Below are 27,133 nucleotides of genomic sequence, written 5' to 3'. Positions count from 1 at the left end.
AATCTATTTTCAAATCAGTTTTAATGGTCTAAATAATTGTGATTATGCTTTTGGTTTTTGGCCAAAATAAATTAAAAAAAAAACTGTCATTTTTAGGACAGTTTCTGCAAAGAGGCAGGAGTTGATCAGTAAATCCACCTCTAAGTTGTGGGTGGTATTGCTGGGCAGAACTAACCCTCTGCTGATATCCTATGAAATCTTTGTTTACCCTCTCTCAAAATGGTAAACAATGTCAGAGCTAACAAGCCGTACAGTTTGAGCTAAACTGTAGCATAGAAAAAAAAAAAAAATCACAAAATTGTTACTATTGACTTTCACTTTTAAATTAAGTCTACACGCTGTTCTTCTGAAGAAACACATGGATAACCTGTTTGTAGACATTTTCCTTTTCTTTTTTCAGTTTTAAGTCTCTCTGTCTCCATGGAGATCACTGCCAGAGACGTGTCTAAACAAAATCCTGAGTTTAGACGCCTAACCCTCCATTTAGAAAAGGATGCTAAACAATATTCAAGAATAACTGGACGGCTGCACCTGACATTCCACGGTCTCTGGGATCACCAGCCCCCTCTGCCTTCCTCTTCTAGGCTCGTCATCTGATTGGAAAGGACAAAGGAAAGAGTCCAGCCACGGGCTCATCCAGGGAAAGCAGTCCATAATGATGCACAAGTGTAAGCTCTACTAAAATCAAAACGGCTGATTAAGCCTACCCCTTCTTCAGTTTTTTCAAACTTTTCAAAGGAGGAGAACTTCATTAAACACAGACGCTGCGGCCTTGGTCCACCTGAATTTTATTCTGAACATTGAAAGACAACAACTTACTTCCTCTTCTACGGCAATCACAGGCAGCAGGCTGTGCTTATCCCACGCTCACATATTACCATTCGGATAACCAGAGTATTTTACACATCCTGGGGAGCTGACACTGGAACAGGCTCAAACTGGCTTAGGTTAGTCTCAGTTTCAGCACGGCATGGGGGCAGGAAGCTTAATGACCATCTTCAGTTTTGACCCAGAAACATTCATTCACAGTTCCTGTTGATCAAACAGTGGCTGGTCACTTAGGTAACTGTTGTCTCTTGGCATTAAAACAAAAGCACTAACTAGATCGACTAATTAGCAAAGTATGTTAGCTCGTTGAGTTAACTTCTCCATTCTTTGTGGTTGTCTTGCTAACCAAGTCGCCATTTTGAATACTCAGGATGGCAAAAGTTTACAAAGTAACTCCTGAGTTTTTCTTTTAAAATCCTGTAAGATCATATAAATGATTTAATTAAGAACCGTGAAGCATGTTAGTGTAAAGGCACCAAAAAAAACAGATCTTTACCACCATTTAACTAGTTTTTGTGGTGATCCACTGTTGGGATTACCACAGGATCTTGCGAAAATAAATTTAACTTTTATATCTTATACCTCCAGCCTTTCAATGACTCACTCCTGATTAAAGAAGAGGTGCTAATAAGTTCTGCAGTTACTGTTCCCGGCTGTAGTTAACAGATGACGGATAGGCTAAATGCTAAATGTAGAAGTGAAGTGAAAGAAGGGTGGGGTCCTGGAACAAATGGTACAGTAAAGTAAACCCCTTTTGAAACAGAAATGCTAAAATGTTTAGAAAATGCTAAAGTAAACATATCTCAACTTTAATCTGACCAACCAAAGTTCCTTTAAATAAATTCAGTCTTTTCTAAATGTTAAGTATTTTTTTAGGATGCTTTGTATGAACTTGAGCCAGGAAAGGAGGCCGTAAAATAAAATACCAAAAAACTATGAATAAATTACAGTTTGACTTGCTCTTGTGACATATACTTTATATCAAATGTCACATGAATATTTCCAAAAATGAGAAAACTTTGTGTCTATGCGTCAGATTACGGTTTCTGTCGTTACAACAGCAGAGTTGAGAAGTTTTTATGTTTTCTGCACCGGGAAAAAAGAAGAGCTTCAAAGTTTGTCTGGAATTCATGTTCAAATCCTACATGTTCAGCTCATCCTCCTCAACCAACACCATCATCCTCCTCATCATTCTCATGAAAGCTGAACATTTTAAAATTCTTTACAAATTCCAAAGTGACTTCATGCACTGTTCCTTGCGACTTGACCCAGATGAGCATCAACTAGCGACTTTTAAAACCAAACACGCACCAGCGCACACATGGCTGGTTTAGTTTGGGTACAAAATGAAGGGTGGGGATCGCCACTTCAGCGTTGGAAAGCTCATTCGCACAAGGAGAGGGAGAGAAAAGATTAACAAACGTCTGTTGTTCAACTCTGAGCCGTGTAGTAGGGAGCTGGACCGGACCGGACTGGAATGGCTCGTTTGTGGAGATCTGAAAGAGCCTGCACCAACAGAACAGCTTCTTCCGCAGATTGCAGAAGTTTGAGCATCAGATCCCTTCTGGAGCCGACCACCAACAGAGGAAAGCAAGTGGAACCTTTTTCAGGACTAAATATCAAATAAATCCATTTCAATCTGGCTGGGAAATGAGCTTCCTTGAGTGATCCCCTCTGTAAAAAGCAGATTAAATCCAGACAGAAACAGACTATAAAAAATACAAAATGAAGAAATCTAAAATTTGATAGTGCTCCCACGTGTCAAACTCTGAATATTTATAAAAATCAAAACTGAACATCCACTGCGTAGCATGGGATGGGGGGGCTTCAATCACCAGTAAACACCCACTGAATGTAAAAACAAGAGCATCCAGACCAGTCCAGCCTTCCTTTCAATTCTAGTTCAGTCTAACTGCCTCGTCCGGTATCCTAGTATTTTCACAGATCAGTCAAATCTTGCGCGGTTTGGTTCACGGTTCCTCAAACAGCTGCAGGTCCAGCCTGACCACAATCTCCCCCGTAGGAACCTCATGGAGCAGCAGCCTCTTTGTGATTGGTCCTTTAGAGCCTTGATCCTTCTTTATCTCAGCCAAGCGGATCTCTGTCCTGCCCAGGAAGTCTGTGAGGAGAGGACAGGTGAAAACCCGTAATTCAGGAAGCCATGAAACAGGAATTTAAGTGGACATAAACAGACCGTCGGGCGAGAACTGGTCCCGCTCAAACACAGTGACACACAGGACATCCTGCTCCAGGTCCTTGATGAAAAACTGGCAGTTGGAGTTCCACTTTGGGTTCAGTGTGTCCTGCAAACACAGAAGACTTCTGCTGCACCAAAGCTCACCAGTTCCATTTTTGCACCAGAATTCTTTTAAACAACAGCAGCACCTTCTTGGAGACACTGAGGCTCACCTGTAAGGTCTTTGTAATGTGGCACTGTGACCCCATGGTCACCTCACAGTATGGGTTACTCTTTCCTGGGAATGTAGAGATAAAACATCACTTCAGGGAACCAAGACAAAGGAAACATTGCAACTTAATCAACCTTAATCCATCCTTTACCTATCTCAAGCACATTTATTTGTGTTTTTTTACAAAACTGGACAGAGAAAAGAAGAATGTTTAACAATGACACTTCTGCACCCATTTCTAAGGTGATGCACTTGCAACCCTCAGGATAGTTGGTTGGTAGCAGGAGTCCAGCTGGAGCCCAAACGGACCTGTGGGGGAGGCAGGTGATGGTGATCCTACTGCAGAGGTGTGTTTCTTCATGTGCTGCCATAAGGTAAAAGGCAGACAGAGAGTAAAGGCTCCCCTTAATTAAGCTAGCTCCATCTAAGGAAGTGTAAAATTTCAGACTTAGCCTCTAAGGTTACCATGGTTACCACACTCTAGCATCTCTTCAGTCTAGAAATGAAAGTCAAAGTCAGATAATCTTTAAATCTACTTTAAGCCTTCTTAGTGGTCTTTTTACTCTGATTATGCCATTTAAAAAAAAAACCTTCATTTTTTAGGGTCACAGTTTCTGAAGAGTGGCAGAGTTCATTAGAGATTAGTCTCTGCCTCTCCGGGGTGGGGTCCCGTGGCGGAACGGAGGGCTATCCTCTAGGCTGGGCTGGGTTCTGCACTCTCCGTGCTCTTATTCCTCCCTACTCTGTGGTGTTGGGGGCCGTGGGGCGGTGTCTGGCTGCACTGCCTGGCGGGCGGATTCCCTCTATTTGCTTTACCATATCTGTGTCTGGACCCCTGGCTACCGGTACCGCTTCAGGGGGGGTCTTGGTGTGGGGACGACCGGGCACTCTAACATCTTTTTAGATTCCATCATCCACCTCAGCAGAACACAAACACCCACCTGAGCACAGGTGTCAGCTCACCTTGCATGAATAGTTAGTGTGAAAGAATGACATGCTTCTACCCAAAGAACTGTAGTTGTGTTGAGTACATGTTTACAAGATTGTATTTTTGGTGCCAACAGGTCTTTTTGACCCTTAAATATGTGTGTGGACAGGTCCCACCCCCCGACTAACATTAACACCAGACAGTAATGATGATGATCCTCCAGCACCCCCCCCACCACCACCATGTAATCATCCTCCTGTTATCCTTAACTCCCCCTCCCCCCTCCCCCGTCCATAACATCCCTCCCTTCTTTCCTCTTCTTCTTTTCTGAACAGTCCAATAAAAAAACAATTATTTCTATGTAATTCATATAAATAATGTTTAGCCTAAATTACAAAGGAGGGTCTGCTGCAGCTGGGCATATAGCTGCAATATCTTTTCGCCAGTACAGTTTTTCCTTCGTTTGTCATGCCAGTTATGTTCTAAAAATAACTCATGGAAGGATTACAGATCATTTAAAAATGTGAAAAGATTTCTAAGCTTTTCCTAGACAGGCATAACAATTTTCACACTTCTCTCTCTTGTTTAAACCCTTTAAAAGTTCAAACCTTCACAGAAAATGAAGTCCAGTGTAATAAATAGAATGAAAACAAAGATCTCATTGTGATCAAAGATTTATCTGGAGAGCTGGATGTATTTGCACAGGAGACAACACGGAAGAGCCTGAAATCAAGCAGCATGCACAATCGCACTAAAAGAATGAGAGAGACTGCAGGAAGTGAACTGCCATGTAGAAATGACAGACTGTCCTCTGTTACAGTAGTAGGTTTTAAGGTTGTCATCTGGAATTTGTCAATTTGAAGTGACAAAGCCTTTTGGATAAGAGGTGAAACGTCTTCAACTTTAAAAACTAAGTCCAGATGACAGCCTTTAAACCTACTACTATGATGGAATCCTCCTGGATGAATGAGAGTCTTCATAGACATTCTGTTCTTTTTGACTGGGGGTTTCAGAGAAGGGCCACAGACTGCAGAGGGAAGGAATACAATGTCGTGTCCTATGCGGGTCTTGATCACTGTGCCAGATTGAAGAAAAGAAAAAAATCCCATTTCTGATTTTGTTTACCAGGCCGGGCCAAATGTGGAGGCGGGCTGCATCTAGTGTTGACATCAGGAGAATGTGGCTTAAGTGTTTAGAGAGGTTCATCAATCTAATCCACATGTACTTTGTGGATTTAAAAAAATCATTTGGTCTTGTGATGTTGTGTGGAAAGTGCTTTGGAGAAATAGGGTCTTGGCCTCATTACTGAGGGCCGTCGGATCTTTGTACAACCAGAGCAGGTTCTTGGTTTGTATAACTGGCAGTAAGTCCAACTTGCCCCCTTTGCCCTGTGAGACCCCAGCCCCGTAACGCAAAGACAAATTATGTTCACCTGATGTTACTTCATTAGCTTAGATGTTTCCCAGCTGAACATTTTTATGTTTGTTTTTCATTGCTCTGTCCACCTCTTCTAAGAGTTGCAAGAACATCCCATTTGAAATACAATCATTTACTGCAGAAAAGTGTCAAAATTAAACATTTGTTTATAAAAGTATTCAAAGTTACAATCTCCAAACTCTTTTACAGTTCTAATTGTATGAACACCAAGAGTTTTTGTACCATGAGAGCGGCAGGGTTTGAGCTCGATCCCCTCCACTATGTTGACCATCAGTCTACCAATTCCTGTAGCTCTCTGAGACCGCACTAAAACAGGAGAAACATATGTTAGTTTGCTCATGAAAGGCATTTGAGTAAGTACATGTGAGCTGGACTGTACCTAGATACGCCTTCTCCCTCTTCTTCTTCTCTGTCTCAATGAAGAGCTCTGAAGCTGCCTTGATCTTCTGAACCCAGGCCGTTCTAAAGGGACACAAACAGTCAGTAAACCTCCACAGCGGGTTTCGTCATCATGATCAGTCCCTACAAAAACAGAGGCCAGAAAGAAAACTCATTTCTTTATTTCCATCTCTTTGTGAGGACTTAGCAGTAGTTCCTCTGTGTCATCATAATGTTTGATGGCATGCAGATGCAGGTTTAAAATAACACATTTCAATTGTTTTTTCACTGCTCATACATTGCACAGCTAAAAGAGCTTTACAATGAAATGAGTAGAAGTCACATCGTTTCTAAATCAAACATAAGAAATACCTAAAAACAGCAAATAGAGCAAAATAACAAGGTTTAACTTCATTTACCAAAAATAACCTAAGGTGCAGGTTTGCACCAACCAGCAGAATTCAGACTCACTGCAGTCCCTGCTGAGCTGGACCTTTCAACCTCCCACATTCTCAAAGGATACGTTTATCCGTCAAGCAGCCTGAGGCAGTGACCTCTAACCTTTTTCACATCAGTTTAATGTCAGACAATATTTTCACGTACCGATCCGAACGGGCCCGAAGAATGCTTTTAATAGTTTTAAGCTTCCATTAAATTAAATCAAATTAAAATGAAACTACAAGAAATTTAGTTTAAAATAAATCTGAAAACAGTTGATTAGTTCACTAATGACAAAAATTCAACGAAACCAAAAATTTGTAAAAGTTGTTTGTGATTTGCAAAAAATTTAAATGAAAAACATAAAATAAAGCAGCATTACAATTTTTTCATAGAACACCATTAGAACACTGAGAACTCAACCCAGTGTCAGATCATCTTTTAGGCCAAAAAGATTGAACTTATTTTGTTTTGACATAAATCCTGATTAACCGTGGGTTTTTTAAACACAGAGGAATTCTTTCTGTCTTAAAGTTTCTTAACAGATGGCTGCCTAATTCACCCTAGCTGTTGGAGAATTCATAAATGTCTGTCACACAATTATAAAACAACTTCCACAAATCAGAAACTTTATTTATTGAATCTTCATTCTCTGTCAAATGTTTGCGGCTGATTTAAACTTAGACTTTGTAATGAATATTCTTCCTTTAACGTCAAAGTGAATGCTAGCAACCAGACGCTAACTTCAGCTTCGACCGACTTTTAAGGTGAGATGGACTTAAAATAAAGCGGTATAAAAGGAACAATCCTAGTAAAACTGATATTTTCTGAATATAATAATAACCATGAATGTAATGTTATTATCTGCGAGTGTGAAACATTCAAGAACCAGTCGCCACATTATAGGCGGCAATTGTCTGAATAAATCCGTATGTCGGGGAAGACTCTGGTTTTGTCTGTAAACAGCAGAGTTATTTTTCTTTAAATTTGAAGGTTTTCTTTGGTTTCCACACCGGCTCTTTTCTACCCAAAGAAACTTTCCAAATACATTTTTTTGTTTGGTTTCATTAGCTTTTTAGCTTTGGGCTACTAACTTGGCAGTCCGAGCAGCTGCTAAAAGTCACGTGACGCGTCAAGACAGACGGATTTGGTGAACAGAATCAGGAAAAAATAAACTAAATGGAAATAATCTAAGTTGGTGTATGTATTTTTGGGGACCATTGGCCAAAGTAACAAATAATTGCCTGAGATCACCGGATGAGGCAGCAACCAAACCCTGATGCTCTGCTGGCACAGGAGTATGTGGAGAGGATGACTTCTGCTTAGGAGCAGAAGTGGAAAAATGGCGACTTAATTTCGCTGAAGCTGGAGGCTGGATGTTTTCCATGGGTCACACCAGCTCCGTCCAGTTCCCTGATGCAGTCAATGGTGCCTGCCCAAAAACCAAAGAAGAGTTGCAGCTTCTAATTGTTGCAGATTCCTCCATGGCTCATGGCTTTGGCCGGACTTCCAACACGGCTTAGTACCTTGATGCTCACCTACAGAAACTTGTTGATCTCAAAAAGGCAGATAAAGTGGTTAAAAAAGTTTTCAGTCCGCCACAAATTGTGTAATTTTTCCCTCATAACCCTTGTGCTATCCAAGGCACTTTAACGTTGGGAGTGGGGTCATCTGGGCATGAAATCCTCTTCACCTTTATCCACCTTTGTCATGGTAGGGATAACACGTCAGTGTAAGGGTGGGGTCATTTTGACCCCACAAGGCAGCACAAGAGTTAAAAAGATGGGCCCTGCATGTTTGCTGGTATTTTAGCCCATTCCTTCATGCATTTCTACTCTAAAGCTGTTGCTGGGCAACACTATTTTCAATTCCCTCCACAGCTTTTCAATGGGATTGAAATCTGGAGACTGGCTAGGCCACTGTAGGACTTTAAAATGCTTCTAATCCACCCTTTTGTTGCCTGGGAGATGTTTGGGATCACCGTCATGCTGGATGATCCAGTCTTGTCTGTTCTTTGATGCCTTTGTTTGATGGAAGGAGGTTTTCACTCAAAATCTCACCATGCATGGCCTCCATTCATTCTTTCCTTTACACTGATCAGTCGTTCTGGTCCCTTTGCAGTAAAACAGCTCCAAAGCACGATGGTTCTACCCCCACGCTTTACAGTAGGTATGGTGTTCTTCGAACTCTCCATTTGTCTCTCCTCCAAACACGACAAGTTGAGTTTTTACCAAAAAGTTCTATTTTCATCTGACCATATCACAGTCTTCCAACCCCCTCTGGATCATCCAGATGCTCTCTAGCAAACCCCAGACAGGCCCGGACGTGTGCTGGCTTGAAGGGGACATGTCTGGAATTGGATTGCCTGTTGTTGTGGTGTTTTACTCATAGTCCCCCTATGTGGTTTGGGGATTTTTACACTCCAATTTTTGTTATAATTTTGACCCTGTGGGGTGCAGTCTTGCGTTGAGCCCCAGAAGGAGGGAGATTATCCGTGATCTTCTATTACAGCTGCAGATTCTTCCCAGCCTGGTGCAGCTCTACAATTTTGAATCTGGTGTGCTTTGACAAATCTTGGCCATAGTGGAGTTTGGAGTGTGAAGAGTGGAGGAGAGAGGAACATTTTAAAGAAGTTACTGGTCTGTGAGAGCTAGAAATCTTGCTTGTTTGTATTAGACCAAATACATCTTGCCCAGATGAATTTACTAGTTATTCCATTTAAAAAAAAGACAATGTGATTTCTAGTACCACATACCCCCTTGTTTTGTCTCTAATGGCTGTCATGTGCCTTTGATGAACATTACAGACCTTACTCATCTTTTTCAGGGGGATTATTTTCACACTTGGTAACGGTTTTGTTCCACTGTATTTGAAGTTGGGTTTGATCAAGTACCTGCTGGTCTCAAAAAGCTGAAATCCCATAGACTCCTATAGAGACATAAAAAGCTATTACTCAGTCATTAAAGATTCCTTAACATGCTCTTCCTAATCATCATTTTTTTCAGGATTTTTCCTAACCATCACTAGTTATTCAATTTATAAACTGACCAATCAGATGCCTCAGTAAATATATCTGGTCTCATGTTGAACAGTCAATGTGTTTGACAGAATCTCCCCAGCATGCTTTCACATGGTAGGGATGTGGACTTCCAACAATCTTACTTCGGGTTGGACAGAGTGGTTTCCATAGAAATGACTTAGACCGACTCAGACTAATCACTGCTTACTGATGATAATAGTTTCCGACATGGTGATGTCCGTATTGAAAAAATGGTGAGTGAACTGACTTAGGTAATTTCCCCTTTGTAGAATCGATAAAGTTTTACTCTATCCTCTTCATTTCATTGGAAGCAAGTCATTTTCTATCGCCCAGTTCAGTTCTCCATGCTTCAGAAGGGTCTTGGTGCACTTGTTTGGAGCAGAGTTTGCATGACTGTTCGTTCACACACCATTGGAAATAGGCCGAGGTTTGTTTTAACCAAAGCAAGCGAAGTAGGTGTTTTTATACCTTCAAACTTCAGCTGGTTCAAAATGTTACACCCACTGACTGCATAACTGGACAACCCACGTGTGACATCACCCTTAGAAAATGCCTTGCTTCTGGCTCCTACCAACTTAAGTCAATTCAGTTGCCATTTTTCAATTCAATTCAATTCAATTTTATTTGTATAGCCCAAATTCACAACAACAGTCGTCTCGATGGGCTTCGTATAGGTAATTGAAAAGGTTCAACATAAACTCAAAAGGATCATGAATACATGAATTCAAGTGGAAAATACTAAATTGAACTAACAAACAGACTAAGCTGAACTGGCATCCCTGCCCTTAGACCCCCCATCCACGATGTCAGTTGCTATGTTGGAACCAGACGTCCTCAGTGAAGCTGTGATTGGTCTAAATTTCTATGGCAACCACTCTCTCTAGTCAGGAGTGATTATATTAGAAGGCCACACCCATTCCACTGAAAGTGGGCTCTGGAGAATTTTTTAATCAAATGCTTCGAATATTCAACGCAAGGCCACCTTCATTTATAGAGGCATCTGATTGGTCAGTTTCTAACTTGAGTAACAGTTAAAATATCATGAGGAAAAAAAGGGTTAGCAAGAAGATGTTAATAAAAGTTTGTAGAGCAAAAATGGTTATTCTGACGAACCTAATGACTGAGTAATTGCCATTTACACTATATTACCAAGAGTCTACTCTCACCCATCCAAATGATCAGTATCAGGTGTCCTGATCTCTTGTTCTGGCCACAGGTGTATCAAATCATCACTCAGTCATCCAGACTGTTTTCACAGACATTGGACGCGTGTCATTGGACGCCACCTGTACCACAGATCCAGTGGTGAAATGTCCTCTCTCCTAAATCTACAGTCAACTGTCAGCTCTATCAGAACAACATGGAAGAGTTTGGGAACAACAGCAACTCAGCCACCAAGTGGTAGACCACAAACTGATGGAGCGGAGTCAGAGGATGCTGAAGCACAAAGAGGTCACCGACTTTCTACACAGTCAATTGCTCCAAACTTCATGTGACCTTCAGATTAGTCCAAGTCCAGCATACAGAGAGATTCATGGAATGGGTTTCCATGACCGAGCAGCTGCATCCAAGCCTCTATTGCTGCCTGATTTAGGAGAATTGAAAATGATTAAGAGATGAAAGCCTTGGCGTTACCTCTCATTGATAGACTCAGCTCTGAGAGTGTAAACTCTGTCAATGTGGGAGATGTGGAACAGAGGCTCGTCTCCTGATGGATCTGTCGGCAGCTTCACCAGAACTTCATTTAGGAAGATTGGCTGAAAAGGAAAAGACTTTTGTCAAGAAAGGCTAATGATTGAGCTTCCTCCTGTGTTGGTTGGTGTGCACTCACTGTCTTGTACATGCGGTACTGCAGGTGAGTTTTGGAGAAGACTTTGTCTGACCCTGATGAGCCCAAAGGTTTGATTACCTGTTAGGACAGAGGCACTTTACTCTATTACAAAGAAAATAGGCTGATTACAGGTGGAACAGTGATTATAGGTGGCCCAGGTCACAGAGGTCAGCCAACCCTTAGTACCACAGGCTCACCTGTGTCAGCAACAGGAAGTCGTTGAACAGGAAGCCGTAGAGCTCTTTGCTGCTCTTGGCCTTGAACAGTTTCCCACTGTGGAGGAACTTGCGTGGGCCGAGGCAGTTGGTGACAGAGTTGAAGACCAGTTGCTTTAGGACAGATGCAGCTTTTTAGAAAACTTCAGATTCAGTTTATGCTACTGTGCTGCAGGTGAAGCAGGCAGGAAAGTGCTACTCACCTCTGAGAGACCCTCACACTGAACATGACCCTGAATCCACTCCAGACGGTCAGAGTTCTCCTTCTCCCTGACGCCCTCGTTCACCTGAAAGAACACACAGCGTGAGCACGTGTGTGTCCTGCCTGTTCGCACCAGCGCCTCCTGCTCCGTTCACCTGTGAACATAGTTCCTCTGCTTTCTCCAGAGCAGTCTTCAGGTGGCTGTGGTCCGGATGGGCCTCTGATGTGTTTTCTAAGATCTGTGTAGAAACACTAACAGTTCAAAGAAGAGCTCTGTGGTGTTTGTGTGTCTGTACAAACCACACTTACGTTTTTGATGATGAGAGGGTAACGTGTGACTCTCTGCATGGGTTTGAGCAGGAAGCTAGACAGAGGCATTCCCTTACAGCGGGGGTCCATGGCTAACCTCTGGCAGATCAGAGAACACCCACTCCAATGAAAAGGCTGTTTTTAACATGTTCTTGAGGCATTTTTCTCATGATGGAGGACATAGGTAAAGATGATTAAGGTTAAAACTCTTTCTGAGTATTTTTTTCCTCAAAACGTGGTGAATCAGGAGCAGATGAAAACATGCTATTTGACAAAGCTTGTAGTAGAAATGTACATACTACAATTGGCAGAGGTTCATTTTTTAATGAACTCTTTGGGATTGTGAGGGGCTGTAAGCTAGCAGGAGACGGTGCAAACAAGCGCAGATTTGAAAGTGAGCACAGCTGGACCCTGCACTGATGGCCCCGCCCACAACTCTGAGGCGACTTTTCAATGAACTCCTGTTGCTCTGCAGAAACTATATCCAAGAAAACGACTAAAAACAGCATAATCATAATTAAAAGATCAATAAGAACGCTTTAAAAACAGATCAAAAAGTTGGGAAGGTGGGAGGGCCGGGGAGTGTAGATTGGGATTTGGGATGGATAGAATGGGAGGGGAAAAGGGTTAAAGGGGTTTGGGAGGGGGGGTGGCATTCTTTGATTCTTTTCCTCATCTATATTTGTACAACACTTCGCCTGGAATGTTTGTTATTTGAAAATGACAGAAAAAAAAAGGAAAAGGATCAAAGGATGACCAGAGTGAGCCTTTAATACTGAGGTTCTACAGAGCTTTAAAGGCATATTTTCTCTAAAACTACCTTTTTATTTATCCTTTAAACATAACAAAGACTAATAACCAAAAAGACTGCACAAAAACTAGAATCATGCAGAATAAAAAAAATAAATCAGTTTGACATGATTGACAGTTAAAACATTATACAACAAATGTTCTGCATGCCAGCAGAAATTAGAGCTAAATAATTAAACCTAAAGACTTAAACTGCATCTTTAGAAGAGCTTAAAAAATAAGATAATGACAGGACCTTTCTGATCTGAAGAGAAACCTCATTCCAAACCCCAACAACTACAGAAAATAGCCACACACATTGTAACCAACAGTAGGCGGGGAGGTCAGTGAGCTCAGGCTGAAGGACTAAACCAGGGGTCGGGAACCTATGGCTCGCGAGCCATTTATGGCTCTTTTGATGATCACATGTGGCTCGCAGACAAATCTTTAATTATACTTTTTTTTTTCATTAGACCAGTCCTTCTCGGGCGCGATGCGATGCCAGAGGCGCGCAGTAGTAGTAGTGCTTGGAGAAAAAAATCTGCGCCAGCACTATCAGTTTACTATTATCTATTATTTCACAGAGTTTGTAGCAGCCGGAAACCTGTGAATTGCCGTGCCTAAAACTGCGCGCTCCCGTCTCTGAGAAAGAGCGCGCAGATGCGAGGAAAGGATGTGTGAGGGAGAAAGCAGGGGGTGGGGGGGTTGTGGGGACAGGCAGCAGGTGAATCGCGCAGGGATTGTAAAAACGTAAAACCCGCTGCCCGTCACTCACTGCAGCGTGTGAGTGTGTGTTTGGCTCCCCGTCTGCATGTGATCAGTCTTTGTCACATCTACAGAACATTCAGACCTAAGATCACGTTTAAAGTCTCAACGCCTGAACGAAGCAGAAACTCACAACGTATCAACCAGACTAGACCATCAGCAGAACTACCATGAGAAATACTCATCATTTATTAGCAACAGCATAACAATGTTATTAAAAAGAATCCACAGACTTATTGTACCGTAATTTCCGGACTATAAGCCGCTACTTTTTTCCTGCGCTTATAGCCCTGCGGCTTATTCAGTGACGCGGCTAGTTTATGGATTTAATTGGCGGCCGCCATGTACGTACTTTCAGACTCAGAGAATGGTTTGAATTTTCTATTCAACTCCAAGCAACAAGTCATTTATTTTTCAACACACCTCTAAGCGCTCTCGTCTCGGCGGGAGAGATTCAGGAGTTGCTGAATTAATTTTACGGCGTTTGTTGCTGTCTACAGTAACCAGAATAAAGAACCTTAAAAGAGGTTAAGTCTCCGTGCCTCAGTGTGGGAAAGGGACACTACATTATTGTATGGCTCTTTCAAAATTACATTTCAAAATATGTGGCGTTTATGGCTCTCTCGGCAAAAAAGGTTCCCGACCCCTGGACTAGGGTGACACCTAACAGGGATGTTGAGAGCTTTATGGTAAACACAAAAACATGAATATAAAATGGTAAATTGTGTCACTTTATTCCCATTTGCCTCCAGTGTCACCTTTTCCGTTGTCCTGTAGCATTACCCACGATCACGCGAATTGAACAATTCAACGGTGATAAAATCCAAACTTGTACCTTGAGGAAGTCTTTGATGTCAGGACTGTCGTCAGTCTTCTGTTGGATCAGAGTGGCTCCATTCAGCTGACATGAACAGAATCTGCAGACGGGGCAGGAACACGAAATGATGTCCACGTACAGAGAAACAATGTGACGAGACAATGAAGTCCAACCTGATGTATGACTGCATGTGAGGCAGCTGATTGGTCAGGATGTCTCCAATCATCTTCACGGGCATTCGATCGCCCGACATCTTCTTTCTCACCCTTAGAGCCCTGCATGGAAGCCCTGTGCCATCAAACATCTGAGGAACCAAAGTCTTTCACAATTCTTAAAGTCAAACACTTCTTCTTTGACCCATTAGAAATTCAGACCAACAGAATGATTTAGCCTATTTTCTTAAATCAATGATACATTTACTACAAAGACAACTGGCCACACCTGCCAAGAAAAATGTGAGACATTTTCAGTTTTACCAGCATGTATGTTGGATTGATTGAAATTATTATTTAGGATCTATTCTGAGATTTGCTGCTGTGTCTGGGTCTTTTTTCTGCTACAGAATCCAATTCACATGAGAACATTTGACCAAACAGAAACCCAAAGATTAAAAAAAACAAAAACGGAGGAGTATGTGTTTGTGTATACAAATGACAAAAAATATCAAATATAATATTACGTTCTATATACTAAAATAAATTACACTACTCACAATAAGCTAGGGCTACTGTGAAAAACTCAGTGGGTGTTGTAAACCCACTTAGTTTTTCATCTCACAGATTTTTGGGAAAGGGAGACAATTGTATTGGGGTGATAGACACACCTCATTTTCTGTTTTCCATATAATGGTCTCTCTGTATTCAGTGTGTCTGACTTATTGGAGCCAGAACCAAAACAATCCTAAAAGAAAAACCTTTTCAATGTGGCATAAATGTCAACATTCTGTGGGGGTAAAAAGCTAATTTAGCCTTTAGGTCGTTCCAAGTTCATCATTCAAACAGCCATGAACACATGACATCACTTAACCAATGAGCAGCGCCACCTGGCCATAGCGCGCCTTCAGGTTGGTTGACAGTCAGATGTTGCAGGTGAACTTGGTGAGTCTCCAAATATTATCAGCAGACTTCCATCAAGACACAGAACTAGTGGAAGAGTTTGTGACAGACTTAGGAGTGGACAGACCACAACCATGACCAGTACATAAGGACCTCTGACCTCCGACATGGTTTAGCAAATGCCACACAGCTGCAGGCCCGTTTCCCAGATGTGAGGGGTACTAGGGTTTCTAGACAAACCATTCACAACAGACTCCACCACTTTGACTGGAATGACAGATGACTGTTGCAGGTGACACCAAGACACCACCATGAACATTTGCAGTGGACACAACACCATGTGACCTGGACAACGCAGCAATGGTCTACCATCCTGTTCACTGATGAGTGTCGGGTCACCTTCCACAGAAATTATGGTCAGTGTAACTGGAGACGGTGAGGTGAGCAATACGTTGAGGCCAACATGGTCCCCAGGTTTGGCTTTGGTAGAGGAGGTGCAACTGTCTGAGCGGGCATCACCACTCAGCACAAAACCCATTTGGTTATTGTAGATGGTCCAGTCACTCCACGTTCTTACCTCAGAGAGATCATAGAACCATCATCACCCCCAACCTTCTCTTCATGGATGATAATCCTCCACCACATGCTGCCAGAATTGTCACAGCTGGACTTCAGGAATGGGGAGTGTCAAATATGGTTTGACCAGCAATAATGTCTCCTGACCTGAACCCCATAGAGCACGTCTGGGACCAGCTGATTCAGAGACTGGATGATGGGACCCAATCTACAATTGACCTGCAGAACTGCATGTAGCCCTTGAAGAAGAGTGGAACGCCTCAGAACAGCATCATGAGGCTGGTGAGGAGCAGGAGACGTCGCTGTAAAGCTGTCATTGCAGCAAATGGTGGAAATACCTGCTATTGTCATAGTCAGTTTAGGTTATGACGGGCTATCTTTACTGCATACTGCTAATTGTCTAAATTTTAGGGGTTATAAATATCAAACTAATGAAAATGGTGTTTCTACTCTTTTACTATCAGTAATATAAAAGGGAAAATTTCATTCAAATACAGGCCAAGTAGAAAAGGCACTCATGTAAACAGAAACATCCCTAACTTATTGTGAGTAGTTTATGTAAATAAACAACTAATTTGAAATTTTATTTTAGATTTCTGTGACTTTCTGTCAAGAAAATAAGAAAAAAGACGGATTGTCTGAGTTTGCACATTCCTTGCATGGTTCAGAGATCAGTCATGCTGCCCTCAGTGATCTGCAACGTTGCTCTTTTGTCTGTGATGGTACGACAATGTCTAAAAATCAGTTTAAGTTTAAACATTAGTTTAAATACGTATATCACAGTGAAAGTAAAGTGTGCATGACTTTAAAGTTCCTGTGTGTGTTGTATGGCACCAGCTTCAGGACAGTGAATCTGCTCAAAGTCAGACAAACAACCAGAATGGGCTTTAAAAGTGTTTGATGTCTGAGAAGAATCTCTATTTATTGTAAGAAAGGAAAGATTCAGACTTTGTGAACTAAGCTGATCTTAAAAGTTATTGCCATTAAAGAAAACTCAAATGTTTACTTGAGCAGTTTGATGTTGCACATGATGAGCTCCTTCCAGTTGACAAAAATCATGGCCACCTCCTTCTCTGACAGCAGCTCACAGTCCAGCAGAGGTTTATGGAAAATCTGCAACAAAACACGTCAGCTTTTTCTCTGTTTCTTCTCTTTCATGCCCAAACATCAATTAGCAAACATGATGCATTGAAGTGGTGAAAAGAAAAGCAGTGTGAAGCAGCTGAAGGTACAGACTGTTCAAAATGATTATGCAAATTATATTTAAGTGTCAAAAAGATCAAATTCTTTGTTTTTCAATTAAACTCATGGATGATATTGTGTTTCGTGGCTCTTTGGATCACTGACATCAATCTCAGACACCTGTGATCATTAGTTTGTCAGGTGAGTTCAGTTAACCCTTGTGCTATCCTAGGCACTTTAACATTGGGAGTGGGGTCATCTAGACCCACTAGACGGTGCTCTGAACCTTTTTTCTTCAATGATTTGTGATCTTCACTGGTGTCCATGGATTACATGAAATCTTTCCACCTTTATCCACCTTTGTCATGGCAGGAAGAACACGTCAATGGAAGGGGGGGGGGGTCATCTAAGATAGCACATTATTAAGCAGACCAACATTTTCAAGCAATTTGGGAAAGAAAAAGGGTCTCTGCTGGTAAGAGGTGTGAAATAGTTAAATATGTTGAAAAAGGTATGAAAACCTTGGATATTTCACAAAAACCTAGGTGTGATCATCTTACTTAAGAGATTTGAAGCTGATTCAGAGACACACGTGTTTTTGCAGATAATACATCAGATTAAGGGATCAGTTGCTAAAATACCATTACAAAGCAGCAAGCATAGATTTGAAGCTGCAGGGGGGTCAGGGCTCCAGACTAACTTTTTTCACTAGGAGCACAGTGGCCCCCAACTGAAAATTTTAGGGGCACAACCAGAAAATTTAGGGGCGCATACCGTAAATCAACATTCTAACCAAATCTACTAATTTCCTCTGTATTACTAATAAATACTTTAATAATATTGTTCACTGGATATCAGAACAATCGATACAGATACCTGAGATCAGAGAAAAGTTCAAAAACGGATGGAAATTTATCTTGGTGACACCAAATAAGTGCAGCCAAGACACACAATAAGCGTGTTTGAGATCACCCAGGTGGACGCAACGCTGTTCAGATCACCTGGTGTGTGACATATATTTTTGTTTTTGCTCCAACATCACCTGTCAATCATCACAAAAATATCAGGAGAAAGGGGCGGGGGCAGCAAGGCCCCAACCTACCGAATGCAGCTGGAAATGTAGTACTGAACTGACTGAAAGCTGCCCTATGACTACAAAACAATGCATTATGGGACATGTGTCCTGATGGTTTTTGTAGTTAAGTGAGAAATTGAAACAATTTAAAATACCAATTGATTAAAAATAGGCTACATCCATTACAAAACATTCAAATAAATATAAAATATATAATAACACAGATCATACTAAGGGGGAGAGGAATATTAAAACTAAATTGAACTAAATTGAACTCCAACTTCCTGTTCTCCTTCAGTCTCGCTGCAGATTCGCAAGACTGCGACCAAATGGTCGCAGTCTGGAGCCCTGAGGGGGGTATTCCAGAAAGCAGGTTATGCTAGCTCCCACAGTAAGTTTGAGGCTAAGGAAGCGGATAACCTCAGCTTTTGGTTCCCAGTTCAGGGTAGGTCAAGTTGCCATAGCAACTCATGCTTTGAACATAACCTGGTCTGGAGCAGGTTTAGTTGAAGATTAGTTTGTTTACAGAGAGGTGAAGAAGCATGGCGTGTCCATTTGAAGATGATTTAGTGGATGAAGAAGCTCAGATAATACTTTTTCCACCATGAGAGGATGATAAGACCACATATGGTCTTATCACCCTATAACCCTTCACCCTATAACTTTTTTACATTAATCTAGCTTAATTATTTGCTTCAGTTAAGATAAATCATTTTTTTGTTACGTCAGTTTAAAAATAACACGTATTTATCAGTTATTTTACATTCATTCAAATTAATTCAGTTAAGTAGGTGTAACTTTGGTGCTTCTGTTAGATCGGCACCGCAAGGGATTGTGGGATACCATTCTCTTTGCCTGTCTGGACGGATTTGGGTTTAAGTGTGGCTTTTTGACCAAATATGTTCAGTTGTTTTACTGTGTTTTGCCGAGTTTTTTTGTCCTACTATGCTTATGTCTCTGCACCATGAGTGAGAGGGAGGGAGAGGATGCTGATTAGCTCAATTGGTTTCACATCGTCATTGACTGAACAGACCTGATTTAAGCTAGTCAGCATCAAGCAGACCAGGGAAAGCTGGAAAACAGGCAGGGTTGTGGGTCTGGAGGACCGGGGTTGGCCAACCCTACTCCAGAGACTTCCAGTTCTACGTGAACCTCCTATTTGCCCCTCCCCTAAACAACACTCGCAAGCAGAAACAGCTGCAGTGGGTCCAGACATACGTGAAGACTTATTTTCAAACAGTCTTGTTTACTGATGATGACATACAACCCTGGATGGTCCAGATGGATGAAGTAGTGGGTGGATGGCCACCATGTCCCAACAAGGCTGCAACGCCAGCAAGGAGGTGTTAGAGTCACCTTGCGTTCTGTAACAGAATCCTCTTCTTGCATGACAAAGCACCATCTCATGCTGCAAGGAATACCTCTGCATCAGAAAGGAAGATAAACTGATGGTGTGGCCCCCATCCTCCACTGACCTCAACCATATTAAGAACCTTTGGAGAATCCTCAAGCAAAATCTCTGTGAGGGTGGGAGGCAGTTCCCATCCAAACAGCAGCTCTGGGGGGCTATTCTGACATGCAAAGAAATTTAGGCAGAAAATCTATAAACACACAAGTTCAATGAATGCAAGAATTGTGGAGCTGCTACAAAATAATGGGTCCTCAGCTCAGATGAAACTTGACCTATGGAGATGATTTTGATTGGAATAGCTTTTGATTTTTGTACATTTGACCTCCTAGTGCAGAAAATTCAACAAATGACCATTTTAGTTATTTTAAAATCTATCAAATGTTGTGGAACTCTGTTGTGAGTAATGATTTGAATTGAATAAAAAAATATGATTTGCATAATAATTTGGAACAGGCTGTAAAATCAAAGTTGGATTTTCAGATCATAACCTTGCATGCATGCGTGTGTGTGTGTGTGTGTGGACATGCACCTCTGTAACAAGCTGCAGATCGTTGACGTAATTCTCTTCTGTGACAATCAGCTCGTGGATGTACCCCTGCCTCTTCCTCTCCATGGGACTCAGCATGTCCAGCAGGTGAAGGTCAGCACACCCTGCAGCACAAACATGGTGCTGTCAGGCATCAGGCAGAAAAACAGAAGAACCTAAGCAGATGGAGGAAGCCCAGTATACGTACCTGAGAGGACGATGCAGACATTTGTGGGTGAAGGAGTTACTTTTTTTTTTTTTTTTTCACTGAGCTAAAACTGGGTTGTTGTTTTATTTTTGCTATGACGTCTTCTGAGTTTTCACAGCTAAAACGTATAAGCTGTCCCATCAGACTGTAGGTATCCTGCAACCTAAACCTACATCAGAATAAAGTACAGGGGGAAAAATAAACTTTTTTCTCTAAAACTTCGAGTTTTAGAAAGAACTCAAAGTTTGAGACTAAATATTCTACTTACACTTTTCTTATCTGGAAAAGTTTAAGTAAGAGGCATCAGAAGAATCTGTGTGTCTGCTTTAGAACATCCTGTTAACTAACCCCGCTATAATACACTATATTACCAAAAGTATTCGCTCACCCATCCAAATGATCAGTATCAGGTGTCCTGATCTCTTGTTCTGGCCACAGGTGTATCAAATCATCACTCAGTCATCCAGACTGTTTTCACAGACATTTGTGAAAGAATGTTCCGCTCTCAGGAGCTCCGTGAATTCCAGCGTGGAACTGTCATTGGACGCCACCTGTACCACAGATCCAGTGGTGAAATGTCCTCTCTCCTAAATCTACAGTCAACTGTCAGCTCTATCAGAACAACATGGAAGAGTTTGGGAACAACAGCAACTCAGCCACCAAGTGGTAGACCACAAACTGATGGAGCGGAGTCAGAGGATGCTGAAGCACAAAGAGGTCACCGACTTTCTACACAGTCAATTGCTCCAAACTTCATGTGACCTTCAGATTAGTCCAAGTCCAGCATACAGAGAGATTCATGGAATGGGTTTCCATGACCGAGCAGCTGCATCCAAGACACACATCACTGAATGCAATGCAAAGCGTCTGATGCAGTGGTGGAAAGCACGCCGCCACTGGACTCTAGAGCAGTGGAGACGCCTTCTCTGGAGCGTTGGATCAGGACTCTGCACCAGAGCACAAAGCAAGGTCCATGAAGACATGGAGGACAGAGTCTGGTGTGGAAGAACTGGACTGGTCTGCACAGAGTCCTGACCTGAACCCCATAGAACACCTTTGAGATGATTTAAAGTGGAGACTGAGAGCCAGGCCTTCTCCACCAACATCAGTGTGTGACCTCACCAATCCGCTTTTGGAAGAAAGGTGAAAAATTCCCATAAAAACACTGGTCTACCTTGGGGACAGCCTTCCCAGAAGAGTTGAAGCTGTAATAGCTGCAAAAGGTGGATCCACATCATACTGAACTCTATGGGTTAGGAATAGAATTGCAGTTTAATTCATGTAAGTCATGCGGTGAGTGAATACTTTTGGTAAAAGTATATGTAACTGTGCTGCCATCTGCAGCCACAAGAGAGAACAGAAGCTCTTATCTGATGTAAAAAGATTATTACTTCAACAAAATGTGTTATTCTATTTAAAACTGAATTTGTGTTGCATTTAACACAAATTCCAGTTTGACCAGTTAGATATTCAAGGATAATTGTTTCTATAAGAATGAGGAACGAGGCCATTGTGTCTCAGAGCATTTAATCTTTCAGCACCCGTCAGCTCCTCTTCAAAACAGAGCGAGACATTCCCAACATTCCCCTGCATGTCATTCATTCATTCAACTCACATGGACATCTGCACTCTCATTAGATTTGGCTTGATTAGTACTCCACCAATTATTCATTAATTTAACAAATTTATGTCCACATAAAAGGTCTTCACTGATTACAGGAATAATGACATATAGCCCCCCCCCCCCCCCCCCCCCCTTCCCGTTTTGATGAAAGTCCTCTGCTTCTGTGACGGCAAGGCTCCACCCGTCATCATCATCAGGACCAAAACTCTAAAAACCAGGCTGTGTTTTTACAAAAACACGGTTCTGGCTCGACTGATCGACCAATCAAAGAGTTGAAGGGAGGGGGGTTAAAAATGGAGCAATGGTTACCGTAAAAAAGATTCACAACAGTTTTTGACTGCATGAACGAAAACAAAGAGTAACACTTGATATGGCAGCTCCAATAATACTAGTGTGTTGCTATGCAAGCAAAATGAAATCTGTTTGGAGTGTGTGTTGCCATAGCAACCAGAAATAAACTGTGTACAGATTTCTGCACATGTGATTTTCCCAAACAGTAAAAGGTAAACAATGTAACAGTAAACAATGATAAAAACCCCTACCTTCATAACTCACGTTAAGAGTTTTTTTTAAATCAGTCCAAAAAAGAAAAAAAAAAAAGCTTTAAAATGTTTGTGACAAAACGTTTAAAATGGACTTTTCCAGGACAGGCTGAGCTTTGGACCACAGGGCCTTGGGGATGGAATGATTCAAAGAGCTCATTGACCCCTACCCAAAAAACCTTCAGACCCAGCTTCTTGGTCTTTTCTCAAAGTTGATGCTTCAATAATGACTTCTTTGTCTGTTGTCATAGCAACAGACAAAACAGTAAACATGTAAACACATTGAAGGAAGGTTTTCACAATTTCCTGCAATACCTTAAATGTGTAACTTGTGTGCTCATGTGAGTGTTCTGCTCAGCAGCGCAGTGTTTGGCGTCGGGCTAAGTTGGATTTCTGACGCTCGCTTCCTTCTGTGCCTCCTTCCAACCAGGAAGCAGCAAAAGCAGCAGCGTTGTGAAACTCTGCCCTTAGGAGGTGGGGGGGAGGCATGTCTTAGTGCTGCTTCATCCTTCTCCTCTTCATGATGAGGTGAAAAACCAAAAAAAGGGCTGAGGGGCCGAGTATTTGGCTTTCAGGAGAGGAGAGGGAACGGCAGCGCTAAGACTCAACCTTGGCAGATAGTGGGTCTTTCTTTGGAACTGTGGTGGGTGGGTAGTGAGGGGAGGAGTCAGAACTTGCGACTGACAGATGGTTGAAGCGGGTGAATTAATAGGGAGAGACATAAGGAAGTCTAAAACGTAAAAAAGGAGGAGCGGTCTGATGAGCAGATGAGTCTCTAATGACAGAATCTCCAGTTAAGCCACAAAAATGACCCACTATCCACCTACATTGTGTGTGCATGTGAGTGTGATCCTGGAAAAACATCAGTCCAATCATGTAGAGAGAAGCTTAGCAGTCACTGCTCTCCCTCAGACCTCCCCTCCCTCCTTCCTTCATAAAACAGGAAGACAGGAGAGGAAGAGGCTGACTATGAAAGCCCTCCTGCTGCTCGTGCACGTTTGCAGCCTCAGATCAACAGTCAGAGCCGTGCACGAGCTGAGCTCTCCCTTTAACATTACAGTCTATCTGTATTTCTTTCTCTCTCTTCTACTGGTGGAGAGTCGCCATGTCCGGGTCATGTGACCTCTTGCTGCTGTCCCATTGGAAGTGGCCTAGTGGGCGTGGCCTAGTGGGTCTCTTTGAGGGCTTTGAGGAGAGGGGGGTTCTGGGTAATGATATGATCCTAGAGAAAAGGACGACAACAGCAACATCAACAAAAACAACTAAACAAAACAACAACAACAACAACAAACCAGTCGGGTACTAAGGTGGGCGGAGCCTGCAGAAGGACTGAGTGCTGGGGGGGGGGGGGGGGGGGGCATAGAGACAGAGGATCAGAGCAGACAAAAACGATACTGTAATGTTGCATGCCACACAGGAAGCTCTCAAAGTAATAACATTTAATTGGAATTGCTGACGGAAGTTGTTCCCTGGCAGTTCTGTGGCTCGCTCACTGATTTCTCCCCTCTCTATGGATTAATTGGTCAGGGCTAGACACACTCTAGTACATGACACCTACACCACAGTGCACTGAAATATGGGTTTGTTCACTTATTAATCTGCATACTTCAAGTTTAACATTTTCTCTCTCATTTTTATTCCACCTTATGCAATGTTGCTGTCTTTCGCAGATTTCTTTTAACAGCGCAGAGTTTTGCATCCTGATTGGCTACTGATCGTGTAGATCAATCTCTTCAGTGCCATGTCTCCAGTACGGAGACAGAGCATGTGCAGCATAAATCTTTAATCGCCATCAGATTTTTGTTTTTATTCTATAATCCTGGACTTCCTTTTCTATGAAGGTTTGAACTTTCAGAGTTTAAACAAGAGAGACGTGTAAAAAAATGTTTGTGTGTATATATATACATATATATATATTGTGTAGCGAGTAGTTTTACAGCCTTAAACATCTGTAATCGTACTTTGTGGATTTCACCTCTCATGGATTTCTATGGAACGTATCTCCAGCGTGAAACGAGGGAACACTGCACACCAAAGAAAACTTATTTTTCCAACCATTTATCTGAAATCTAAATATTGACATTTTTTTGCAGATCTGATGTTTTAGATACTAACCTGCAGAAATTATCCTGACGTGCAGAAAGCCACGTAAAGGTAAAAAAAATACATGCATTGATATGTTCATATTTTAAAAAGTATGATAAACAGTGAATTAACAGAAAAGGTGATAATGGAAGAATCTGAATGTCCTCAAAGTTAATAAAGTCCCTGCAGTTAGACCATCCAAGCTCAGATGCCAGAGTTGTGAGAGTATTTGTCATCATGAGAGCAAGTGTCACTTCTTAAGTATTGGGGGAACTTGTTAGAAGAAACTTCAGTTTTCTTTCTCTGCTCTAAAACTCTGCTCTAAAAGGGGGAGGTATGAAAGACAGAGGGAAAACATGCAGAGGGTCCACATTCTAAGTGTGCAAACACACACACACGTATATGCATGCGTATGAAAAGTGTGAGGCAGGAAAGCACACCTACACCCCACGGGGGGTGGGGAGTGGAGTGGGGTGTCAGTGACAGATAATCTCCAAACCTGTGTCCAGAGTGTATGTGTGTGTGTTTGTCTGGTAGTAAGTGTGTGTGTGTGTGTGTGTGCAGGGGCACATGTACAGTCAGGACCATAAATCTTTGGACAGAGACACATTCTTTCTAATTTAGTTTCTGTACATTAACCACAGAGAATTTTAAATAAAACGACTCAGATGCCATTGAAGTGCAGACTTTCAGCTTTTATTCCATGGGTTGAACAAAAAGATTGCATAAAAATGTGAAAAACTAAAGCATTTTTAAAACACAATCCCTTCATTTCATGGGCTCATAGGTAATTGGACAAATGAAATAACTGTAAACCAAATGGTCATTCCTAATATTTGGTTGAAAAGCCTTTGTTGGCAATGACAGCCTGAAGTCTTGAACTCATGGACATCACCAGATGCTGGGTTTTCTCCTTCTGAATGCTCTGCCAGGCCTTTACTGCAGCAGCTTTCAGTTGCTGTTTGTTTGTGGGCCTTTGTGTCTGAAGTTTAGTCTTCAACAAGTGAAATGCTGCTCAATTGGGTTCAGATCAGGTGACTGACTTGGCCATTCAAGAATATTCCACTTCTTTGCTTTAATAAACTCCTGAGTTGCTTTGGCTGTATGTTTTGGGTCGTTGTCCATCTGGATTATGAAACGCCGTCCAATCAGTTGTCACTGTTGTCTTCCGTGGACGTCCAGGTCTTTTCGCGTTGCTGACTTCACCAGTGCTTTCTTTCTTTCTTTCTTTCTTTCTCAGGATGGACCACACTGTTGATGTTGCCACTCCTAATACTGTAGCAATTTCTGGAATGTTTTTTTCTGTTTTCTCAGCTTAATGATGGCTCCTTTCACCTGCATGGAGAGCTCCTTTGACCGCATGTTGTCTGTTCACAGCAAAATCTTCCAAATGCAGCACGAGTCCTCTAATCAACTCCAGGCCTTTTATCTGCTTCACTCATGATGACATAACAAGGGAATTGCCCACACCTGCCCATGCAATAGCATGGAAGTCAATTGTCCAATTACTTACCAGCCCATGAAATGAAGGGATTGTGTTTACAAATGCTTTAGTTTTTCACATTTTTATGCAATCTTTTTGTTCAACCCATGGAATAAAAGCTGAAAGTCTGCACTTCAATGGAATCTGAGTTGTTTTATTTAAAATTCACTGTGGTAATGTACAGAAACTAAATTAGAAAGAATGTGTCTCTGTCCAAAGATTTATGGTCCTGACTGTATGTGTGTGGATTGGTGTTAAGATGCATGTGTCTTTGTGTGTGTGTAAATTATTGTGGACATGAGTGTGGATTTGTGTGTGTTAATGAGCAGATACACAAATGTGCGTATGTGTCGATGCAGGTGCGGATGTATATTTGATTACAGATACATTGAAGTGTGTCTGTGTGCATGTGTGTGTGTACATGTGTGTGTGTCTGAGTGTAAGTGAAGATGCAGGTGTAGGGTATCTGTGCATGTATGTTTATATGAGCAGATGCTTTTGTGTATGGTGTGCATGTGCAGATGTCCGTTTGTGTGAACATGTGTGCAGAGGCGCATGTGTGCATACATGTAGTGTACATGGGTTGTGCATAGTACACGCATTTGTTTAGAATTGTGAGCATGTTAGTATGTTCATTTTAACACAGTTGGCTGGAGTGTTCCCGTGCATGTGCATACTCACACTGTGTGCTGGGGTCAGTGTCTGTGGTCAATTTGACATAGTTGCTGGGAAACAGGCCCTCTCTCCCGTTGAGCTCTCCTTTCCACCAATCACAGTCTTCCTTGTTGAGCACGGTGATAACCTGACCCTTCAGGAAAGCTAGTTCATCGTCATTCTGCGCCACATAGTCGTACATGCCGATCACCTGACACACGGCTGCAGAGAGGCACAAAGTCAGAACACATCTTGATGTGAGAGAAAAGCCTAAAGCCCTGAAACACATAAAACAGTGGTCCCCAACCTTTTTATTAGGTCACAGAC

At 42.0% G+C, this 27,133-nt stretch overlaps 1 protein-coding gene across 2 annotated transcripts in view; it reads right to left on the bottom strand.

Moving 5' to 3' along the window:
• Window positions 1-771: 771 nt before the first annotated feature.
• Window positions 772-27,133, bottom strand: part of itsn1 (intersectin 1 (SH3 domain protein)) — a 116,095-nt gene continuing 89,733 nt past the window's right edge. For both annotated transcript variants that reach the window (XM_023963057.2, XM_023963058.2), the window contains 16 exons: window positions 26,834-27,028; window positions 20,214-20,335; window positions 17,023-17,129; window positions 14,559-14,660; window positions 14,404-14,485; window positions 12,015-12,113; window positions 11,861-11,944; window positions 11,707-11,790; window positions 11,486-11,617; window positions 11,289-11,366; window positions 11,093-11,214; window positions 5,981-6,063; window positions 5,824-5,907; window positions 3,238-3,302; window positions 3,023-3,131; window positions 772-2,947 (listed from right to left, as the gene is read on the bottom strand). In XM_023963057.2, the coding sequence (XP_023818825.1) occupies window positions 2,799-2,947; window positions 3,023-3,131; window positions 3,238-3,302; window positions 5,824-5,907; window positions 5,981-6,063; window positions 11,093-11,214; window positions 11,289-11,366; window positions 11,486-11,617; window positions 11,707-11,790; window positions 11,861-11,944; window positions 12,015-12,113; window positions 14,404-14,485; window positions 14,559-14,660; window positions 17,023-17,129; window positions 20,214-20,335; window positions 26,834-27,028 (1,697 nt within the window). In that variant the 3' untranslated portion in view covers window positions 772-2,798. The remainder of the gene's footprint in view (window positions 2,948-3,022; window positions 3,132-3,237; window positions 3,303-5,823; window positions 5,908-5,980; window positions 6,064-11,092; window positions 11,215-11,288; window positions 11,367-11,485; window positions 11,618-11,706; window positions 11,791-11,860; window positions 11,945-12,014; window positions 12,114-14,403; window positions 14,486-14,558; window positions 14,661-17,022; window positions 17,130-20,213; window positions 20,336-26,833; window positions 27,029-27,133) is intronic.

This window comes from Oryzias latipes, chromosome 15 (assembly GCF_053564925.1).
Source record: "Oryzias latipes strain Hd-rR chromosome 15, Olatipes_Hd-rR_3.1".
Classification (NCBI taxonomy): Eukaryota; Metazoa; Chordata; class Actinopteri; order Beloniformes; family Adrianichthyidae; genus Oryzias; species Oryzias latipes.
This window is presented reverse-complemented; position numbering and strand designations above follow the sequence as displayed.